Raw genomic sequence first — 21,694 nt, forward strand, 5'->3', positions numbered from 1 at the left:
GAAACTTGACATTGTTCTCTCTTTTGACAGAAATAGAATAACAGTGAATCAACATAATGCCTCTGAACAAGTCTATGCCTCACAGCTCCCAGTGCCACAATCACCAACTCATCCAAGCATCAGCATAGCTACACCCCCATCCCCTCAGAGGAAATGGATGGTGAGGTTGAGGAGGGGACACAAGGGGAGGAAGTCCAAGCAGTGTAGGCTACACAAGCACAGTCATTTGGTGAGCCACAGTCCAGCATGATTACTGGCTCTGCTGCAGCACCTGGGGATTCAGGCCTCACAAGACTTGCTTACAAGTTCAGATTGTTGCCCGAGCAGGATCGCCTGCACAAGTCTCTTATCTCCATGGAAAACACATTTCAAACACTTAGGAGGAGGACCTTGGAGGAATCCACTAGCTGAATCTGTACAATCATGGACGAATGTGTATCTGCACTGCTGTTTGCCATGAAGTATGTGACAACCTCTGTGGCACCTTCAGTGCAGCCCACAACTTCCAGAAATAGGACTCCACACCAATCAAGATTGCAACTCTGTCCTGTAGTAAACTTGCTCTCAGTAAAGCAACTCTCAGGAATACTCACATTACTGCTATAGGAACCTTGGAGTCCAATTTCTAAGATGCACTATTTACCAGCTTGGAGAACAGATACAGACAACCTTGAACCAGAGATTTGCAGACTTCCCTGATGTTCAATGTTCTGTTCAATAGACATACTGAGAGGATGCTCTGAAGCAGAGGCATACATGTAATAGTCAAGGATCATATTATTGGTTGTTAGGACATGCCACATCTGGGCTATCAAGCATCTCTGCACACGTGACAATACATAATGAAAGAAAGACTTGCATTTATATAACGCTTTTCACAACCTCAGGATTTCCCAAAGCACTTTACGGCCAATGAAGTATTTTTGAAGTGTAGTCACTGTTAAAATGTAGGAAATGCAGCAGCCAATTTACACACAGCAAGCTCCCACGAACAGCAATGTGATTATGACCAGATAATCTGTTTTTTTTAGTGATGTTGGTTGAGGGATAAATATTGGCCAGGACACCGGGGATAACTCCTCTACTCTTCTTTGAAATAGTCCAGTGGGATATTTTACGTCCACCTGAGAGGGCAGACGGGGCCGTGGCTTAATGTCTCATCCGAAAGACGGCACCTCCAACAATGCAGCACTCCCTCAGTACTGCACTGGGGTGTGAGCCGAGATTTTGTGCTCAAGTCTCTGCAGTGGGACTTGAACCCACGACCTTCTGACTCAGAAGCGAGAGTGCTACCACTGAGCCACGGCTGACACCGAATGTATTGATACATGTTCAAAAAGCATATAGGACTAGGCTGCCAGAAGAGCAATGGACATGGCTGACTCACACACAGGGACCTCTGAGTCTGCAGTACATGGCACTCTCATGTCACCACCGGCAGTGAAACTCTACAACCAACCAGTACACCTACTGCCCTCATTAGGGAATCACTGAGAAGCAGCAGTAGACTATGCATTTCACACCACATTCAAACAACAAACACAAGGGAAAGCACCATGTGTAATCAAGGGACAACATTCACTGGATGCAAGACAGTAGAAATAAAAACACAGCACTTGAACTGAGTATTTATATATTGCTGCTTAAAATATAGAAGGACCATAGCAAAAGGTGGAAATAAATGGTATGCGAGGGTCAGAGGAGGAACGTGTGTGAGGAGGTGATGTGGAAGAGGAAAATTTTCACGTGTGAATTGACATGTGTTTTTTTTAAACTGGCCAGCTCAGTTACTTTTGGGAGACGTCTCGGATTAGTACCTGCCGCACCGAGCTTTCTTCCTGCACTGGTGATTCTGCAGTCATTTTTCCATTCTCAGCCATCTGCTCTGCAACGTCTTTTGTATTCTGTTGCTCTTTCTCTGTGATGATGCCTTTGTGCAGTGAAGCACGCAGCATGCAGCAGGCAACTATCACACTTAAGCCCTTGAAAAGGCTGTACTGTATGTCTCACCGATTATTCCAGATATCTGAATCTCTTATTTGTTCTATGAATATCCTTGTTTTTGCATGTACCTTTCTGTACCTGCACTTTGTTCTGTCTGTGTGGTTGTCGCAAAGATGTCATGGCCCATGATGTGCAGAGGGTAGCTTTGGTTTCCTGGAAGCTAAGTTTATTTGGTAGCATTCTTGCCTCTGAGACTGAAGGTTGTGGGCTCAAGCTGCACTCTAAGACTTAAATACATAATCTAGGCTGACACTTCATTGCAGTGCTGAGGGAATGCTGCATTGTTGGAGGTGTCGTCCATCAAGTGAGGCATTAAACCAAGCTCTTGTTTGCCTGTTCTGGTGGTTTAGGGGGCATTAAAGATTCCACAACACAATTCAAAGAATTGAAGGGATTTTTCCTAGTGTCCTGGCCAGCATTCTTCCCTCAACTAACATCAAAAACAGATTGGTCGCTCATCTCCCTGCTTACTATCAAAGATGGCTCTCTTGATTGCCTACATAAAACTGTGACTGCATTTCAATGTAATATACTGTAGGTGAAGTACTTTGGGACATTTCTGAGAGCAGTGATAAGGCACTATATAAATGAAAGTTTATTTTCTTCCTCCCTTCCTTCCCCTTTGAACAATGGTGGCACTGAGGATTATGTTAAAATGAAGGCTTACGGGGATGCAGCATTTACCTGTATTATTCTGTGCTGGTGGTTGCATACCACCTGCACACTGATGAAGTAAAAGCCCCTTGAAGCTTATATAGTGTATATCATTGTGTCCAAGATCCCACAGAGGTCCAAATGGCAATATGTATCCTTTCAATAACTTTCCTAGACTCTTGCAAATCCGGCACAACTATTTCAATCTGTGTGAAATGGGATGTAGGTTGAATTAGAAATTTCTGATGGAACGCTGGCACATACTCTTGGCTGACACTTAATTGCAGTTCTGAGGGATTGCTGTGTTGTAGGGGCTGTCGTATTTCAGGTAAGGCATTAACCCAATGAGCCGGGAGCTCTCCTGGTACCCTGGCCAATATTCATCCCTCAATCAAACTCACCAAAATAGATTAACTGGTCATTTATCTCAAATGCTGTTTGTGGAACCTTGCTGCAAGCAAATTGGCTTCCATGTTTGTGTACAAAACAAGTAACTGCGCTTCAAAATTAATTCATAGACTGCAAAGCGTTTTGAGATGTGCTGAAGTATGAAAGGTGCTATATAAATGCAAGTTCTTTCACTAGGAGTAAATTCTGGACTATAGTTCTCCTTTGAGAATTTTATATAAAACATTGAGAAAGGTGAAGAAAAGCAAAGATTAAAACCAGATCAAATTTAACAATGACTTTAAGCATCTTTACTGTAAAATGTCAACAGAAACAAGAGCCATTATAGGAATCAAACTGAATAATGATAAGTCAATTTCCTTCGGTGTTACTCACAGGGAATGGAGTAGGGTGGGCTTGGGCCAAATCCATGCCCAATGAATAGAGATGGATATGAGTCCAGGCCGACAGACTGGAGTATAGGCGGACCAAAACTCAGGACCTCGAGCACACGTATTGTGCGAACGGTTCGTAGTAAAAGTCTGGAGAGGAGTGAGGTAGTTGGATTGGAAGCAGAGAACCTGGATGCAGTCAGTTTGGGAGTGGAGAGGCTGGGTCTAGAATCATCCTGGGCTACATGTGGATATGGCTGCTTCATTTGTATGATTCTCACTTTTGATTGACCAGGATACCTTGATTACAATAGCACTATGAGCGTATTAATAATTTATTCTGTGATATTACCAGCAGTAGTTTCTAGCCTTATGCTTTTCATGCAGAAAATGTTACAAGATTATAAATGTAATGTATTCATAGTGAATATTATCTTTGTTTGGCTTACCTGCAACTGCAGAATAACCATTCCAGCTGCATTGTTTTCTGGCACAGAAACTACGTAGGTGGATTGTGAAAATACAGGACTGTTATCATCAACGTCAAGGACTCTGATTGGTACAGTCAAGGTTGAGTGACGAGGGTCCACTGCTCCATCTGAAGCCTCTACAAGCAAATCATACTTATCTTCTGTTTCTCGGTCCAATGACCTCATTGTGTAAATGCTACCATTTGATGTTATTCTGAAAAGGTTATTGAAGTTTGCCAAGCTGTAGCGAATTTGCCCGTTAATACTGGCATCTGGATCAGTGGCCTGAAAAGAAGTAACACAAGTATTTTAATGTGGCACACAGCTTACATAAGACATTTCAAAATGTGCTATTCACATTTGACAATACAATATTTAATGTGTCATATTTCAATTCTTGATCTTAAAAGGATTCTTGCTTATTCACAATATGAATACAGGTAAGTTAAAGCATGAATGTACAACATATTCAAAGCAAAATCACTTTCTTATTCTTTTCAAAGGTCCTGTCTCTCAATATGCAAATTTTAGAAAGCTACATTCCCTAGCATTTTTTTTGTGTTCAGCGAGTGAAGGGATTACAGAGCAGGGGATGAAGCCATTTCTATTTTGGCTAAATCATCATAAAGCACTTAAAGGGCAGATATAACATACCCAGACACAGACTAAAACTCTACTCTGCTTCAACTTTAGGAGGGCAACCCTACTGTGCCAATGCTAAATTTTCTATACTGCCTTCTACTGCCATCCGTATAATTTTTGTGAGTGAGGTTATCAATATATGCAGTTAATTTCATCTTTGCATATTGATTGTGCTAAATGAGTTAGTTTTCACACTCATTTCAGGTCTGTGCATCTTTACTCAGTGCACTTATGGGAGTTTTGGTGTGTTACAACTAACGTGCAGCTGGCGTCCGCAGCTACTGGCTCAATTCAAAGAAGGCCAGAACCTGGAAATAGTTTGGACCTCCTGATGCTGGCTTCAGATAGACAGCGCATCCACTCTGCCCACTTTGTGCCTGTTTCAGGAGGAAGCCGCAAATCCTCCCCAGTTTGTATTGTGTGCAACAATTCAGCAAGGGTAGAACCAGCAATAAAATGTCTAGATATCTACAAAAAGCGGAATTATATTTCAATTCAATATCCTTTTTTTGGATCTGTGCATGAAGCTAATCAAACGGGGGAGGGAGGGGTGTGGAAAATCTCAGTGTAGGTGGAAATGTAAAGGTGTCTGGCTACTTAAACAGAGGGCAACAAAAAAAATTACACCCTTTAGAAAGATTTGGAAAAATTTCAACCCATTGGCAGCCGCTGCCAAAGCTGATGTGGTGAAAAAGTGCCAGGCAAAAATTAAATGAAAGTAAAACTAAAATGTGAAGACACAAACAAGAGCTGACTACCCTCTCAGGTGGATGTAAAAGATCCCATGGCATTATCTGAAGAACAATCAGTACTAAAGTAAAGTGCTGTAAACAAAGCAACAAAACATTCAAAGTCTGTTTCCCTTTAAGAATTCCATTTCACATAGAGCTTTCCCTTGTAACCATTCAAAGTCGGCTTGGTAGGGAAAAGTTGTAATCCTGGTGCAAAAGTTGAAAAATGTCAAATATTCATTTAAATATTTTGCATGCATTCTGCGGTCTTACTGAAGCAATGGCGCAAACGTCTACAGGCATCCTGACACACATGATGTAGCCAGAAAATTTCAGACAAAAAGGAATTGGGTGCAAAGCCCATCGAACACCTGCTGACTCAATTTGCTGATTTTTCTATATCCTGCACACTAGAGCTGATGACCCTTCATAGCTTGCGTATAATGCCAATGGGATAACTAAATAAAAGGCTCCCAACATGAACATGCAACATTACCACATCACTTATTCTTCTCAGGCAAATAAGGCCATTTACATCACGTTTGATGTAATTTGTAACCTCCATTATGACTTTGACAATGTTAGATAAGGATGATCGAGTTTCAGTGGAAGGCACTGATCGAGAAATGGTGGCCATTAATTTAGGTAAAATTTTCAAGCCTGTGGTAATTTGGTCTAGGCTGACAGATATTGATCGTAAAGTCACATTGTTGCGGTCTATATCACAAATAATTTTCTTGGTATTTTGTTCAATATTCATGAGAGTGGATGTAATGGCAAGAAGACCATCCTCAGCACGAAATCTGCATCTTGATTACAGTATTTCTGGGTCAAGAAATCCATAATTTCCCATATTGGAAAATCAAGTCAGGTGAAGCAGATGTATAGTTTGTGTAGAATACCAAAAGGGAGTCAAAACATGGTCCTCAGGGTAATCTTTCTCTGCTTGGAGCAGTGTCATTAGTGAGTTATTATTCAACACCTGCCTTGGGTATTGGTCAGCTACCACATAGAGATATATGGATAGCATCAAGCTATTAATGCTCAAGATGCAGAAGCTAAAAAAAAAACACATATAAGGAAATATAGGTTAAGGTATTTAGGGGAACCAGGCTCAAAAGGGTTAATTAGTCAAGACTCAAGCTGAAACTAATGTACCATAACATGGGCTGCTTTTAAATTAACTTAGCACAGCTGCAGGCACTAACAGCCATGAGAATCTTGTTATTGCAAACTAAGGGAGAAATATAGCAGTATCTCCATTCCTTCAGACATAATGGAATGCTGAAGCTAGCTAGTACTCCTGTCATCTTCAAGGCCTATAGGGTGACTTATCAACTGCAGGGACTGAGGAACATTGTGCTAAGGATAATGAGAGATAATGGGGGGGGCCACAAGGCACTGTCTCCTCTGGACAAGTACATGTTGTCTATATGGTGGGTAAATTAAGGGGAATACTTTGGAAAACACCTGACTGGATGTATTTTGCTGCAGTTCAATTTTTTGGGATATAACTGGGGAGTCTGAGCCTTTATTAAGTGTAGAGGACAGAAAAAAAAGAGTACCAGGCAGGTAAGCAAGAATAGAGTATGTGAATGAAGGAACAAGGAACGATGTTGTGGCTTCTACCCAAAGGACAGCAGGGTAATATAATTCTCAATTGTGCTTTGTAAATGACTGCTAAAATACTGTAATGTATTGATTCTTGCTTGTGCTAAATAAAGTCATATAGCTATTAACCAATATAATGTTAGTCTCGAACAATTGAACAGAGACTCAAATTGACTACAAATTGGCGAGCCAGCCAGGAGACTGACACAATAGCCATTGGCATATTTGGTGTAAGCGAGATCCTAGGACCGACGTGGACTAATAGCACCTAATCAGTTAAGGAAGGGAATCTTTGGGGAGTGTAGGACATTGCAGTCTACCAGTAGTATAGTGATGGTTCATTAACATTTTAGTGCTGACAGAGTGGCTAGCTCAACCAATGTTGAGAGCATGACATAGGAATTTTGAGAAATTATGTGTAACAGATTTAGTGTCATTTTTGACCAGTCCTGAAGAGAACTCATGCCAAAAGGTTACAGAATTGTTCAAGAAGACAAGGAGTTAAAGATTATGTAAAAAATCAGATGCAATGTATATCCAGGAGAATATAGGAACTTGTATTGCATTAGTTAAAATCTGTCAGACTTTGTGTGAGGTGGAGACGAAGATGAAGAAACTGATAAAGGAGAAGGAAATTAATGAGGAGGATTGGACAGCAGGAGTCTTGTTGTTTCAGCCACAGGAGTTGGGAGGCTGAGAGGAAGTTGAAATTCAGAAGGGTAGGTTGAAAGATGAGGAAGAAAGAACAAAAAGAAAGATGGCGGGACCTTCACTACACCATGCTTGAGTGAGGATACAGACTGTGAGCTTGAGACTTTGAGTCGGTATAGAATGGAGTTCTATGATGGAATCCAGAAGGAGAAAGGGAGAGGATCACAAGCTACAGAATGTGTTCTTTTGTTTTCAGTGTACTGTCTCTTTAAAAGCCTGTCCTCATTGTGAGTGCCTTCTTTTCGCTGTTGTAAGCTACACTCCCTCTTTAATGCTTGTTATGTGTTTTCCTCTTTTGTGTAATGTAACAAAGATTTTGTTTAGCTGTTAAAGCAGTTATTTGCAGTATTTTCACAGTTTTTGGAAAGGTGCAACTGAAGAACGAAGCAAAACACGGTGTAATTTACTGGGTTTTAGTAAACACGTGCTATATTAATAACTTAATCTGTTCTGTCTTGTGTTAAATTCTGATATTGCTGAATTAAAATTGGAGTTATTGATGTTAACTAACCGATTAAATTGTGAAAACCAGACTTTTATTGTGGCCACATAAAATTCTGGTTCTTATATAAAAAAAGTAAGAGTCTGAAATTCCGGACATGAGATTATCACGTGTGGAAATTAATCTGTTTGAAATTGTGTTGAGATTTGGTGAGCGTGAATTGATCTGATTGAAGTTATGTTGAGATTTGGTGGGCATGAATTGATGTGTAAGGAGTTACTCTTGTGTGTAACTGTAAATTGAAGAACAATATCTTGTTATCAAGTACAGGGCATCAATTTTGATAATTTTGGGATAATCATCTTGTTTGTACTAAAATGTGATAGCTGTTAGTAAACTGACCTTTGATCTTGTGATTGACAACGGTCAAACCAAAGTAACCATGAAGAAGAAAAAAAATGGATAAAGGATTTCTACTATCTCTGTGATAATGAACTGGAGTAGTTAGATTGTACTGCAGAATTGTTTCATAGAATGTTTAAAAGTTTCTGCTGTTTTTAAGGGATTTTAAATTACTAAGGATGGATAAAATTTTTTAAATGTTTTGTGCCTTTATAGCTCATGTTTTGAAAATTGGAAGTTAAGGATGCTGAAATTTATTATCCAGAGTTTAATTGTATTATAATCTTTGTGCAAGTTAATGCAGTTATAAAAGCACAAAGATTTTTTGGAAAAAGATCAATTTGAACTTCTTTAAAGCATCTTTGTTTTAATGACATTACAGTTTTAAAAAAACTACTATTGTGATTGACTCCTCCCAACCCCCTGAACTTCCAAGCAGGTTAATCTGCTGACTCACAAGCAGTTTTATTGTCCCTTAATGAGAGAGAGAAAACTTGGGAGATGGGCTCTCCCATGTTCTTCTGGTCCTGTGCTTTAGTTATTGCGTATAAGATTTTTAAGTTTCTTAATTTAAGTGGATATTTCCCCACTGTGTCAGAAGGAAATCATGAATTGACAAATTAATAAGACCATAAGAGATAGGAGCAGGAATAGGCCATTCAGCACATCAAGCCTGCTCCGCCATTTAATGAGATCATGGCTGATCTGACCCCTCAGGCTCTCAAGAAGAGCCACAATGGATATCCTGTTATTCTTTTCTTTTTACACAGGGAACTTTGGTTTCAGGACTGCATAAGTGTTGATGGTACAGGATTACCAAGAGTAGTTCTTTGACATACAAGTGGCTTCACAAAGTTACGGAACAAGCTTTGCTGTAGGCGTGTTCAAACCACTGGCCGTTTCCTGGGTGAAGAATTTAAGACCTTATCTGCAGACATCGGCAGATATCCAATATCACAGCTTGGTGATGTTTTGGACGAAGACTTAAGACTTGGATTTTGAAAATTCAAAATTACATAGAGAAGGGAAAACAATCATCAGCCTTGATCAAAACTCTTCAATACTTAGCTAAGAGTAAACTAAGTTGCTTCTCCTCTTTTGAAAACATTTTGCCAAGAGTAATTAGAAACACTTCGATCTCTACTGCAAAACCACCAAGACTGGGCATGATTTGTTTCTGAAATTGGAATTGATAAGATAAATTGATATGAGTTGCTGTTCAAGCACTGGAGAAGGGTAAATTTACCTGTAATTTAAGGGGATAATCAAATTATATTTTAAAATAAAAGGAGGCGAGTCTAAATGGTTCCTGCCCAATGCTGTGTATCAAGGAAGAAAGTATTTTGGGGGAAAATAAAATTGTACATTGACAAGTCCTGTCAGTCCAACAATACTGCTTTCGAATTGGGATAAATGAAAAGCTGATCAAGAAGAATTTAAGTAAAATAAACAAAAAAACTTATTAAGATATTGTATTGGATAGTAAAGTTCCTCTGGGGCTCATGAATGGTAATAAAATGGGATGTGTAAAATTGGATGAGAGGAAGTGATTGAGAATATAAGATAGAAACAGAGAAATTTACCACCAAATGGGAATTTGTCTTAAGTCATTGACCAGGGCATGATTTACCAAAAGATATCAATCTGGTACAAATGTACAATCTAGTGGAAGTCAGGAAAGTGTAGCTGAGAATAGTAAATTGATAGCTTTCTCTTGGAGATATTTGTGTCCTTGCCTATACTGAACAATGAGAAAACTGCATTTGATAGCCTGGCCACTACCTAAGATATCGGGACAATGCAGGGGGAGATAAGCAAAGACCTCCAGACACCCCCTGATATTTTGATAAGTTAACCTGAAAGTCCAAGAATGGCTACAATGGACATGAAAGATACAAATGTATGTTGTCATCAATTGGACATGGAGACCAAGAAGGCCTTTGGCCTGGTGAGCTATTGGAACCACTCTTCAAACAGAGCAGTTGCTCTTCCAGGATTGAATCTCACTGGACATATGAAGTGTGCCATGGAAACACATACAGAAATACCATGAGGAAAAAGGAACTGGCCAGCAGAAAGTTAATGTTGCAAGTGAGGCAACCAGTCTGCAGAAATGCATGATGAAGATGCAATGAAGAACGGTCTCAGACATTTTTTTTATTCGTTCATGGGATGTGGGCGTCGCTGGTGAGGCCAGGATTTATTGCCCATCCCTAATTGCCCTTGAGAAGGTGGTGGTGAGCCGCCTTCTTGAACCGCTGCAGTCCGTGTGGTGAAGGTTCTCCCACAGTGCTGTTAGGAAGGGAGTCCAGGATTTTGACCCAGCGACGATGAAGGAACGGCGATATATTTCCAAGTCGGGATGATGTGTGACTTGGAGGGGAACGTGCAGGTGGTGTTGTTCCCATGTGCCTGTTGCTCTTGTCCTTCCAGATGGTAGAGGTCACGGCTTTGGGAGGTGCTGTCAAAGAAACCTTGGCGAGTTGCTGCAGTGCATCCTGTGGATGCTACACACTGCAGCCACTGTGCGCCGGTGGTGACGGGAGTGAATGTTTAGGGTGGTGGATGGGGTGGCAATCAAGTGGGCTGCTTTGTCCTGGATGGTGTCGAGCTTCTTGAGTGTTGTTGGAGCTGCACTCATCCAGGCAAGTGGAGAGTATTCCATCACACTCCTGACTTGTGCCTTGTAGGGAGGTGAGTCACTCGCTGCAGAATACCCAGCCTTTGACCTGCTCTTGTAGCCACAGTATTTATATGGCTGGTCCAGTTAAGTTTCTGGTCAAAGGAGATCCCCAGGATGTTGATGTTGGGGGATTTGGCGATGGTAATGCCGTTGAATGTCAAGGGGAGGTGGTTAGACTCTCTCTTGTTAGAGATGGTCATTGCCTGGCACTTGGCTGGCGCAAATTTTACTTGCCACTTATGAGCCCAAGCCTGGATGTTGTCCAGGTCTTGCTGCATGCGGGAAAGGACTGCTTCGTTATCTGAGGGGTTGTGAATGGAACTGAACACTGTGCAATCATCAGCGAACATCCCTATTTCTGACCTTATGATGAAGAGAAGGTCATTGATGAAGCAGCTGAAGATGGTTGGGCCTAGGACACCTGCCCTGAGGAACTCCTGCAGCAATGTCCTGGGGCTGAGATGATTGGCCTCCAACAACCACTACCATCTTCCTTTGTGCTCGGTATGACTCCAGCCACCGGAGAGTTTTCCCCCTGATTCCCATTGACTTAAATTTTACTTGGGCTCCTCGGTGCCACACTCTGTCAAATGCTGCCTTGATGTCAAGGGCAGTCACTCTCACTTCACCTCTGGAATTCAGCTCTTTTGTCCATGTTTGGATCAAGGCTGTAATGAGGTCTGGAGCCAAGTGGTCCTGGCGGAACCCAAACTGAGCATCGGTAAGCAGGGTATTGGCGAGTAAGTGCCACTTGATAGCACTGTCGATGACACCTTCCATCACTTTGCTGATGATTGAGAGTAGGCTGATGGGGCGGTAATTGGCTGGATTGGATTTGTCCTGCTTTTTGTGGACAGGACATACCTGGGCAATTTTCCACATTGTCGGATAGATGCCAGTGTTGTAGCTGTACTGGAACAGTTTGGCTAGAGGCGCAGCTAGTTCTGGAGCACAAGACTTCAGCACTACAGCTGGGAAGTTGTCAGGACCCATAGCCTTTGTTGTATCCAGTGCACTCAGCCGTTTCTTGATATCACGTGGAGTGAATCAAATTGGCTGAAGACTGGCTTCTGTGATGGTGGGGATATCGGGAGGAGGCCAAGATGGATCATCCACTCGGCACTTCTGGCTGAAGATGGTTTCAAACGCTTCAGCCTTGTCTTTTGTACTCACATGCTGGACTCCGCCATCATCGAGGATGGGGATGTTTACAGAGCTTCCTCCTCCTCCCGTTAGTTGTTTAATTGTCCACCACCATTCACGACTGGATGTGGCAGGACTGCAGAGCTTTGATCTGATCCGTTGGTTGTGGAATCGCTTAGCTCTGTCTATAGCATGTTGCTTCCGCTGTTTAGCATGCATGTAGTCCTGAGTTGTAGCTTCACCAGGTTGGCACCTCATTTTTAGGTATGCCTGGTGCTGCTCCTGGCATGCTTATCTACATTCCTCATTGAACCAGGGTTGATCCCCTGGTAGAGAGAGGAATATGCCGGGACATGAGGTTACAGATTGTGCTGGAATACATTCTGCTGCTGATGGGCCACAGCGCCTCATGGATGCCCAATTTTGAGCCAGTGAATCGATCCCATTTAGCACGGTGATAGTGCCACACAACACGTTGGATGGTGTCCTCAGTACAAAGATGGGACTTCATCTCCACGAGGACTGTGCGGTGGTCACTCCTACCAATATTGTCATGGACAGATGCATTTGCGACAGGTAGATTGGTGAGGATGAGGTCAAGTAAGTCTTTCCCTCGTGTTGGTTCGCTCACCCCCTGCTGCAGGCCCAGTCTGGCAGCTATGTTCTTCAGGACTCGGCCAGCTGGGTCAGTAGTGGTGCTACCGAGTCACTCTTGGTGATGGACATTGAAGTCCCCCACCCAGAGTACATTCTGTGCCCTTGCTACCCTCAGTGCTTCCTCCAAGTGGTGTTCAACATGGAGGAGGACTAATTCATCAGCAGGAGGTTTCATGGGGTCCAGAGTCAATGTTGAGGACTCCCAGGGCCACTCCCTCCTGACTGTATATCACTGTACCACCACCTCTGGTGGGTCTGTCCTGCCAGTGGGACAGGACATACCCAGAGATGGTGATGGAAGAGTCTGGGACGTTGGCTGAAAGATATGATTCTGTGAGTATGGCTATGTCAGGCTGTTGCTTGACTTGTCTGTGGGACAGCTCTCCCAATTTTGGCACAGGTCCCCAGATGTTCGTGAGGAGGACCTTGCAGGGTCGACTGGGCTTGGTTTGCCTTTGTCATGCCTGGTGCCTGGTGATCCGATGCCAAGTGGTCCAGCCGGTTTTATTCTTATGACTTTTTTTAGCGAGATTGTACAACTGAGTGGCTTGCTAGGCCATTTCAGAGGGCAATTAAGAATCAACCACATTGCTGTGCGTCTGGAGTCACATATAGGCCAGACCGGGTAAGGACGGCAGGTTTCCTTCAACAATCCGGTAGTTTCGTGGCCACCATTACTGATACTGGTATTTTAATTCCAGATTTTTATTTAAATTCCCCAGCTACCGTAGCAGGATTTGAACTCATGACTCTGGATTATTAGTCCGGGCCTTTGGATTACTAGTCCAATAAAATAACCACTATGCTACCTTACCCGGTACATGCTCAGTTACTTGACAACAGCATGACATGAAATGGTTTATGTGGCCCAGGAGAGTGAGAAAACCTTTTAATTAAGGCACTGACACATGCTCCATAAAGAAATAGTTATTAATGAAACAATCAGGATAGAGTTGAACACTGGTACCTAACAGAGATTGAAATTAAAATAATAAGGGACATAGAAATTTGGATTTCCAAAATTCAGTGTTAGGTTCCTTTTGAGTTAACAATGAAATTGGGACAAGTGAGGAAAAATAGCCACATGGTGCTTATTAGTAAAAGGAGAGTTGGAGAAGCTTTTAAGTCAATGATTTCTTGAAATTATGATACACTGCAGGTTTCTGTATTAACCAAACGAAACTTAGAAGCAATATATATGTCTGTGTGCTTATGTAAACATAATGTTGATAAAATGTAAACTCAACGTGATCTTAGATAAAACCAAGGAGACAGTTAAGGTGAAAATTGACCCAGAGAGGTTTCATTCGGGTTCAAAGGGAGGGAGATGTAAGAATATGGCTTAAACTGAGCAGTCAAGTATCCCATCTCACATAGCATCTAGGTATTTAGCAAGAGGGTGGTGCTGGGGGAGACAAAGTTGCTGTCTCTGTGTGAACAAAAGCAGCTTCTAAGTTAGGAGATAAAGGATGAGGTATTCACACTACCTGGTAGTTTATCTGAAGTTGTTTAACACAGAACCAGCATAGGAGTGGGATAATTTACGATTAGGAGATAAGACCAGAGATACGTATGTGCAACCTCGACAGCCAAATAGTATAAAGATAGGGCACTATACACCCAAAGGTAGAGCTCTTGGGACAGTTGGAAGTCCATAGCCCACTTGGACCAGAAGAGTGAATGGCTCAGATAGGTATGTGGTGCTGACAAGATGAGAATGTTAGATAAGGTCATATGGCTGTGGGGGATTACGATTGAAAGACTGAAATGAAACAACACAATGTTAACATTGAAAAGAGGACATTTACCTTTTTGAATCATGAACGATGGGTAACAGTGTATAATGTCAGGCAGAATCCATGGGTAAGATTACTCTCATATGGCTTTGTGCTCGTCCAGGGGATCATGATAATCGTTTTAATCATATTACTAATGTGTGTGAAGCGGACCCTGAAGAAAGTCAACCAAAGACAGCAGACCTTAGAAACCATAGCTTTGCTCAGGGGAAAATAAGGTTGGTGTGAGGACTCGAAAGCCGGACTCTCTCGGTCTCAAGGTGGGGACTATAAGGAAATATAGGTTAAGGTAATTAGGGGAACCAGGCTCAAAAGGGTTAATTAATCAAGGCTTTAGCTGAAACTACTGTACTATAACATAGACTGCTTTTAAATTAACTTACTGCAGCTGCAGGCAATAAAAGCCATTAGAATCCTGTTACTGCAAACTAAGGGACGGATATAGGGGTACCTCCACTCCTTCAGACATAATGGAATGCTGAAGCAAGCCAGTACTCCTGTCATTTCCAATGCTTATAGGATGAGTTATCAACTGCAGGGACTGAGGAACATTGTGCTAAGGATAAGGAGAGATAATCGGGGGCCACAAGGCACTGTCTCTTCTGGACAAGTACGTGTTGTATATATGAATGGGTAAGTTAAGGTGGGTATTTTGGAAGATACCCGATTGGATGTATTTTGCCACAGTTACTTTTTTGGGGGTATAATTGGGGAGTCTGAGCCTTTAAATGTAGAGGACAGAAAAGAGAGTACCAGGCAGGAGAACGAGAGTACATGAATGAAGGAATGAGGAACGAGGTCGCGGCTTCTACCCAAAGCTTAACGGGGTAACATGATTCTCATTTGTGCTTTTTAAGCTACTGCTTAAATACTGTAATGTATTGATTCTTGCTTGTGCTAAATAAAGTCATATAGCTGTTAATCATTATGGTGTCAGTCTCGAACAATTGAACAGAGAGTCAAATTGACTGCACACATCAATGCTCACAGCATTCTACTATGGTTGTGTATCAGGAGGAAAACTCTCCAGTGGCTGGAGTCATACCCAGCACAAAGGAAGATGGTAGTGGTTGTTGGAGGCCAATCATCTTAGCCCCAGGACATTGCTGCAAGAGTTCCTCAGGGCAGTGTCCTAGGCCCAACCATCTTCAGCTGCTTCATCAATGACCTTCCCTCCATCATAAGGTCAGAAATAGGGATGTTCGCTGATGATTGCACAGTGTTCAGTTCTGTTCACAACCCCTCAGATAATGAAGCAGTCTGTGCCCGCATGCAGCAAGACCTGGACAACATCCATGCTTGGGCTGATAAGTGGCAAGTAACATTCACGCCAGACAGGTGCCAGGCAATGACCATCTCCAATGAGAGAGAGTCTACCCACCTCCCCTTGACATTCAACGGCATTACCATCGCTGAATCCCCCACCATCAACATCCTGGGGGTCACCTTTGACCATAAACTTTACTGGACCAGCCACATAAATACTGTGGCTACACGAGCAGGTTCAGAGGCTGGGTATTCTGTGGTGAGTCATAGAGTCATAGAGTTATACAGCACGGATAGAGGCCCTTCGGCCCATCGTGTCCGCGCCGGCCATCAAGCCCTGTCTACTCTAATCCCATATTCCAGCATTTGGTCCGTAGCCTTGTATGCTATGGCATTTCAAGTGCTCATCCAAATGCTTCTTGAATGTTGTGAGGGTTCCTGCCTCCACAACCCTTTCAGGCAGTGAGTTCCAGACTCCAACCACCCTCTGGGTGAAAAAGTTCTTTCTCAAATCCCCTCTAAACCTCCCGCCTTTTACCTTGAATCTATGTCCCCTTGTTATAGAACCCTCAACGAAGGGAAAAAGCTCCTTAGTATCCATCCTATCTGTGCCCCTCATAATTTTGTACACCTCAATCATGTCCCCCCTCAGCCTCCTCTGCTCCAAGGAAAACAAACCCAATCTTCCCAGTCTCTCTTCATAGCTGAAGCGCTCCAGCCCTGGTAACATCCTGGTGAATCTCCTCTGCACCCTCTCCAAAGCGATCACATCCTTCCTGTAGTGCGGCGACCAGAACTGCACACAGTACTCCAGCTGTGGCCTAACCAGTGTTTTATACAGCTCCATCATAACCTCCTTGCTCTTATATTCTATGCCTCGGCTAATAAAGGCAAGTATCCCATATGCCTTCTTTACCACCTTATCTACCTGTTCCGCCGCCTTCAGGGATCTGTGAACTTGCACACCAAGATCCCTCTGACCCTCTGTCTTGCCTAGGGTCCTCCCATTCATTGTGTATTCCCTTGCCTTGTTAGTCCCTCCAAAGTGCATCACCTCGCACTTTTCCGGGTTAAATTCCATTTGCCACTGTTCCGCCCATCTGACCAACCCATCTATATCGTCCTGCAGACTGAGGCTATCCTCCTCGCTATTTACCACCCTACCAATTTTTGCATCATCAGCGAACTTACTGATCATACCTTTTACATTCATATCCACCTCCCAACTCCCCAAAGCCTTTCCACCATCTACAAGGCACAAGTCAGGAGTGTGATGGAATATTTTCCACTTGCCTGGATGAGTGCACCTCCAACAACACTCAAGAAGCTTGACACCATCCAGGACAAAGCAGCCCACTTGATTGGCACCCCATCCACCATCCTAAACATTCACGTCCTTCACAACCGGCGCACTGTGGCTGCAGTGTGTACCATCCACAGGATGCACTGCAGCAATTTGCCAAGGCTTCTTCGACAGCACCTCCCAAACCCGCGACCTCTACCACCTAGAAGGACAAGGGCAGCAGGCACATGGGAACAACACCACCTGCATGTTCCCCTCCAAGTCACACACCATCCCAACTTGGAAATATATCGCCGTTCTTCATCGTCGCTGGGTCAAAAACCTGGAACTCCCTACCCAACAGCACTGTGGGAGAACCTTCACCACACGGACTGCAGCAGTTCAAGAAGGCGGCTCACCACCACATTCTCAAGGGCAATTAGGGATGGGCAATAAATGCTGGCCTTGCCAGCGAAGCCCACATCCCATGAACAAATTTTTAAAAATAGTGGACTAAAACATACCATTGTTACCGCCTGTTACAGCAAATGCCTGGCTTTTATTCAGTATATCTATGCAATTGAAACTATACTTTGATGCCCTGGAATTTTTCCAGTAGCTTTTTTTTTCAAGTGGGTAACTGGTGGAAGGGAAGTATCCACTCTTTCCCTCGACCCTCAATGACTACTTGGAGGTCTTAACATTTCAGGCAAATATCTTTTGAATGTTATTTTTAAGCCGTTCTAACCTTTTTGTTGTATTTTTTTTGTTGAGCTGGGAATGCAGGGAGATCCATTATGCACTGTTCCTTCAAACATTTGTCGTGAAGGCTACATGATCTCTACTCAAACCCTTTATATAGTCATTTCCTGCACAGTTCTTTTTTCACCCGTTGTGTTACACTGTTTCTCTCAGCCCAATAAACACATTCCATCTTTTTTGAATACTTCTGACTGTCGGAATCCCATGCCTTTTCGTTCATAGCCATATTCCCGGCATTTTTTCATTGTCTCTTTAACTATTCATTTGAAGTAGATTCCACCAATTTTATTAATGGGGACTTAACTTTTTTTTTCAAGACGTATTTCAGTAGAAGAAACATCCAGTCAAAGAATTGTTTTGATCAGATCAAAACCTGCTTTGGTTGATGCTCACCCCTGGGATTCAAATTCTGTACATCTCCTTATCAAGCATTCCCAGCAATAGTTGTCACTTCCAGTGATTATGTTCTTTTCCATTGAGACACAGTTTGGAAGAGTGGAAAGTCTGTTCAAAGCTGACAAGAAGGGATAATTAACAATATCTGAAGTTTTGGCCATGGTCCAGGACAAAAGATGGCATCAATGTACCTTCTTTCACTTTGTGTAAGATCTTAGAGCCAAACCTGCATTCTAAAGCCAAATAGCACAATCACTCTTGGTCGCACAGGGAGGGCATTAGAGCCCATCAGCAGACTGATCTACTCTAAGACCATCAGCTGAAGCATGCACTATACATCTCAAATAGTGGGAGATAAGTCTTTTAGGTTTTGGGGATTTTTGGGTTTTTTAACATTTCTTATTCTAGATTTTTGGCCCACATATCTCAGATCACTGTAAGAGTTGAATCCCTACTCCCTACGCCTTTGAGAGTATCTTCAATAGGCTTCTTATCTAAGTAGGCTTTTGATAATGTGCACAGGATAACAAAAAGAAACAACCTCATTGTTAATGCTTTTTGGCAGTGGAATTATCCTACGCCTTCAGAAGATCTTCCTCTCTCATCTTTGATAAACAGTGCATCATAAAATCAGACCTGGTTTTAAGTTTAACTATTAAGCAAAAGTATTTCACAAAAGATGAACAATCAAATTAATAATAGTAACATAATATACACACATACTAAAAGTAGAACTACTTCTATCTGGTTCTTTGAAAGGAAAATAATAAAAGGTAGCAATCTAAATGCTAAGCTATTCTCTTATCAATAACTTTATATGATTAGTGTTTCTTCCCTTGTATTTATTACCACTGCAGGAGCTGAGCTAGTCTGAACTATATCTCTTTGAAGTTCTGACCAAGGAAACAGAATTGTAAATCTGTTCTGGCAGCTTCAGTGATTGGGCAGGATACAGCTTAAGTGAACCACACTGATCTACCAAGATCACACAGAGCTCAAATTATCTCTGCTTGTCTTTGGACAAAGATTTCTTTCATTAGAAGCTTTGGTTCCATGTCAGTAGTTACAAAGGATTCTGGATTCCGTACACCTACGCTGGCCGACCAACCCAATCCTTTGGCTGGCTTGATCAACTGAGAAGTCAATAGCATCAGCTTTCAGTTGGTGCCCACTCCCAGCAAGACACTTCAGTCCCAGCCAACATCTCCTCTCTGCTTCAGCTCACGTCAGCCAAAGTATTGAGAATGATTCTAATTTAGAAAATCGTTTTGGTCCTCTGAATTGGGGTTAGGGGCTCAGAAAAGTCCCTAGAGTAACTTCATTTCATAACTTCAGTGCCTTAGTAGCACTTTATCTGGGTGAACGCCAACGTGGGGAGGTTTGGGGTAATTTCCCCAACTGTCCTGTTTTCACAAATAACCATATACAAGCCTCAAGGAAAGACATTGGCCCTGATTTTAATTCCCCGCCCCCCGTGGGGAAGTTAAAATGAGGGCAGTCACTTACCCCCTCTGATCCTGCTGCCTTCCCACCATGTTGCAATGTTAACCTGCTCTGTTGAGCAGACAAGCCGGGCACCCACATTAAGATCCTTCTTTCAATATGCAGATCATGTCTGATGATGTCATCAGGGCACGATCTGCAACTTTAGTTGGAGGCCTGAGCAGAGCAGCAGTGAGCTTCTGATCGTGGGCCAGAAGCGGCCCAGCGAGGTAAGTTTTAACATTTTATTTTAGGTTTCCTTGTAGGCTATGAGCATCAGGAGTGCTTCTCATTGCCTCACAAAGAAGCCTTTGGCCTCTCTTGCCCCGGCCTCCTCCCCCCTCCCCTGATTGCATCCAAAGGCCCCCTCACCACTTAAGTGACTCCCGGGACTATTCCCAGGATCCCCCAGCTGTGGCCTCCTGCCGCCGAATTCCTAATCCCGCCCGCCAGGTAGTGGATCTGGCCGGGTTCAGGCGGGTCATCGAGAAAAATTTATGGTAATGTGCGATTCCACATCACCGGACTCCCCGGGTTCCCCATCCCCTTTAGGACTCGCACACACCATAGCCGCCATCCCCTCCCCAGCTTTAAAATCAGGGCCATTGTTGATCAATGTCAGTTGTATCTATATCTTTTACAGCATTGACTGATGTGCTGCAGTGGGGGTTCATGTTCCTCTTCCTGGGACCTGCCTTGCTGCAGCATTTGTTCAGAAAAAACTGCATACATCTTTCCCAATGGTAATGTTGTGCAGCATACTACAATTATTCTGCCCATTCATTCCAGCGTATACTGCAAGGTACTACCAGAGTAGTCCAATCATCAGAAATATTGATTAATGAGGGCCAAGGTCTCCTATATTATATTTCTGCTTTAGGAATTTGCGTCAATGTAGAAACTTTCTTGTTGGGTCTAGGATTCCGCAAAGCTTAAATTTGGAGCGAGTTATTCATCTTCAATAAGTCAACCTAGCATTTTTTATTTTTGTCAAACAACTTGGGAACCCTGGATTCCCTCAAGCATTGTGCACTGAGTGCTCCCTGAAAAATGGTCGTCAATCCACAGTTTTTGCTGATGGTCACTTACCATATGAATATTACATCATCAGGTTATAGTCCAACAGTTTTATTTGAAAATCACAAGCTTTCGGAGATTATCTCCTTCGTCAGGTGAGTGAGTGAAAGGTTCTCAAATCGCATATCTTATATTAGGCTGGGACACGATCACACCAATCAAAGGTTCATTGGTGTTCAGACAGGTTAGCCACGGAAAACAGTACATCCCAGTACATCTCTGAAAGCTTGTCTCGAAGGCCGCCTTGGAGGAAACACAATTATTCTACCCATTCAGACTCAAAATTGTCGAGCAGAAATCGATAGCCAAGTTCCGCACCCATGAGGACGGCCTCAACCAGGATCTTGGGTTCATGTCACGCTACACGTAACCCCACCAGCAGGGAAAAAAAGTTATCTGTTTTTAATACAACTGGACATTCTCTCTCTCTCTCTCTCTGCCTTTCGGGTCTCTTTCTTTCTCTGGCTTTGTAATCTGACCCATTGTGTATTCAGTATACTGGGATGTACTGTTTTCCGTGGCTAACCTGTCTGAACACCAACGTCAACTTTGATTGGTGTGATCGTGTCCCAGCCTAATATAAGATATGCGATTTGAGAACCTTTCACTCACTCACCTGACGAAGGAGATAATCTCTGAAAGCTTGTGATTTTTAAATAAAACTGTTGGACTATAACCTGGTGTTGTAAGATTCCTTACATTTG

The 21,694-nt window shown here is 42.8% G+C and overlaps 1 protein-coding gene across 1 annotated transcript in view; it reads right to left on the reverse strand.

Moving 5' to 3' along the window:
- Positions 1–21,694, reverse strand: part of pcdh15b (protocadherin-related 15b) — a 591,688-nt gene that overhangs the window by 263,033 nt on the left and 306,961 nt on the right. The window contains exon 18 of the mRNA XM_068002764.1: positions 3,887–4,192. Within this exon, the coding sequence (XP_067858865.1) occupies positions 3,887–4,192 (306 nt within the window). The remainder of the gene's footprint in view (positions 1–3,886; positions 4,193–21,694) is intronic.

Source organism: Heptranchias perlo, chromosome 21 (assembly GCF_035084215.1).
Source record: "Heptranchias perlo isolate sHepPer1 chromosome 21, sHepPer1.hap1, whole genome shotgun sequence".
NCBI lineage: Eukaryota > Metazoa > Chordata > Chondrichthyes > Hexanchiformes > Hexanchidae > Heptranchias > Heptranchias perlo.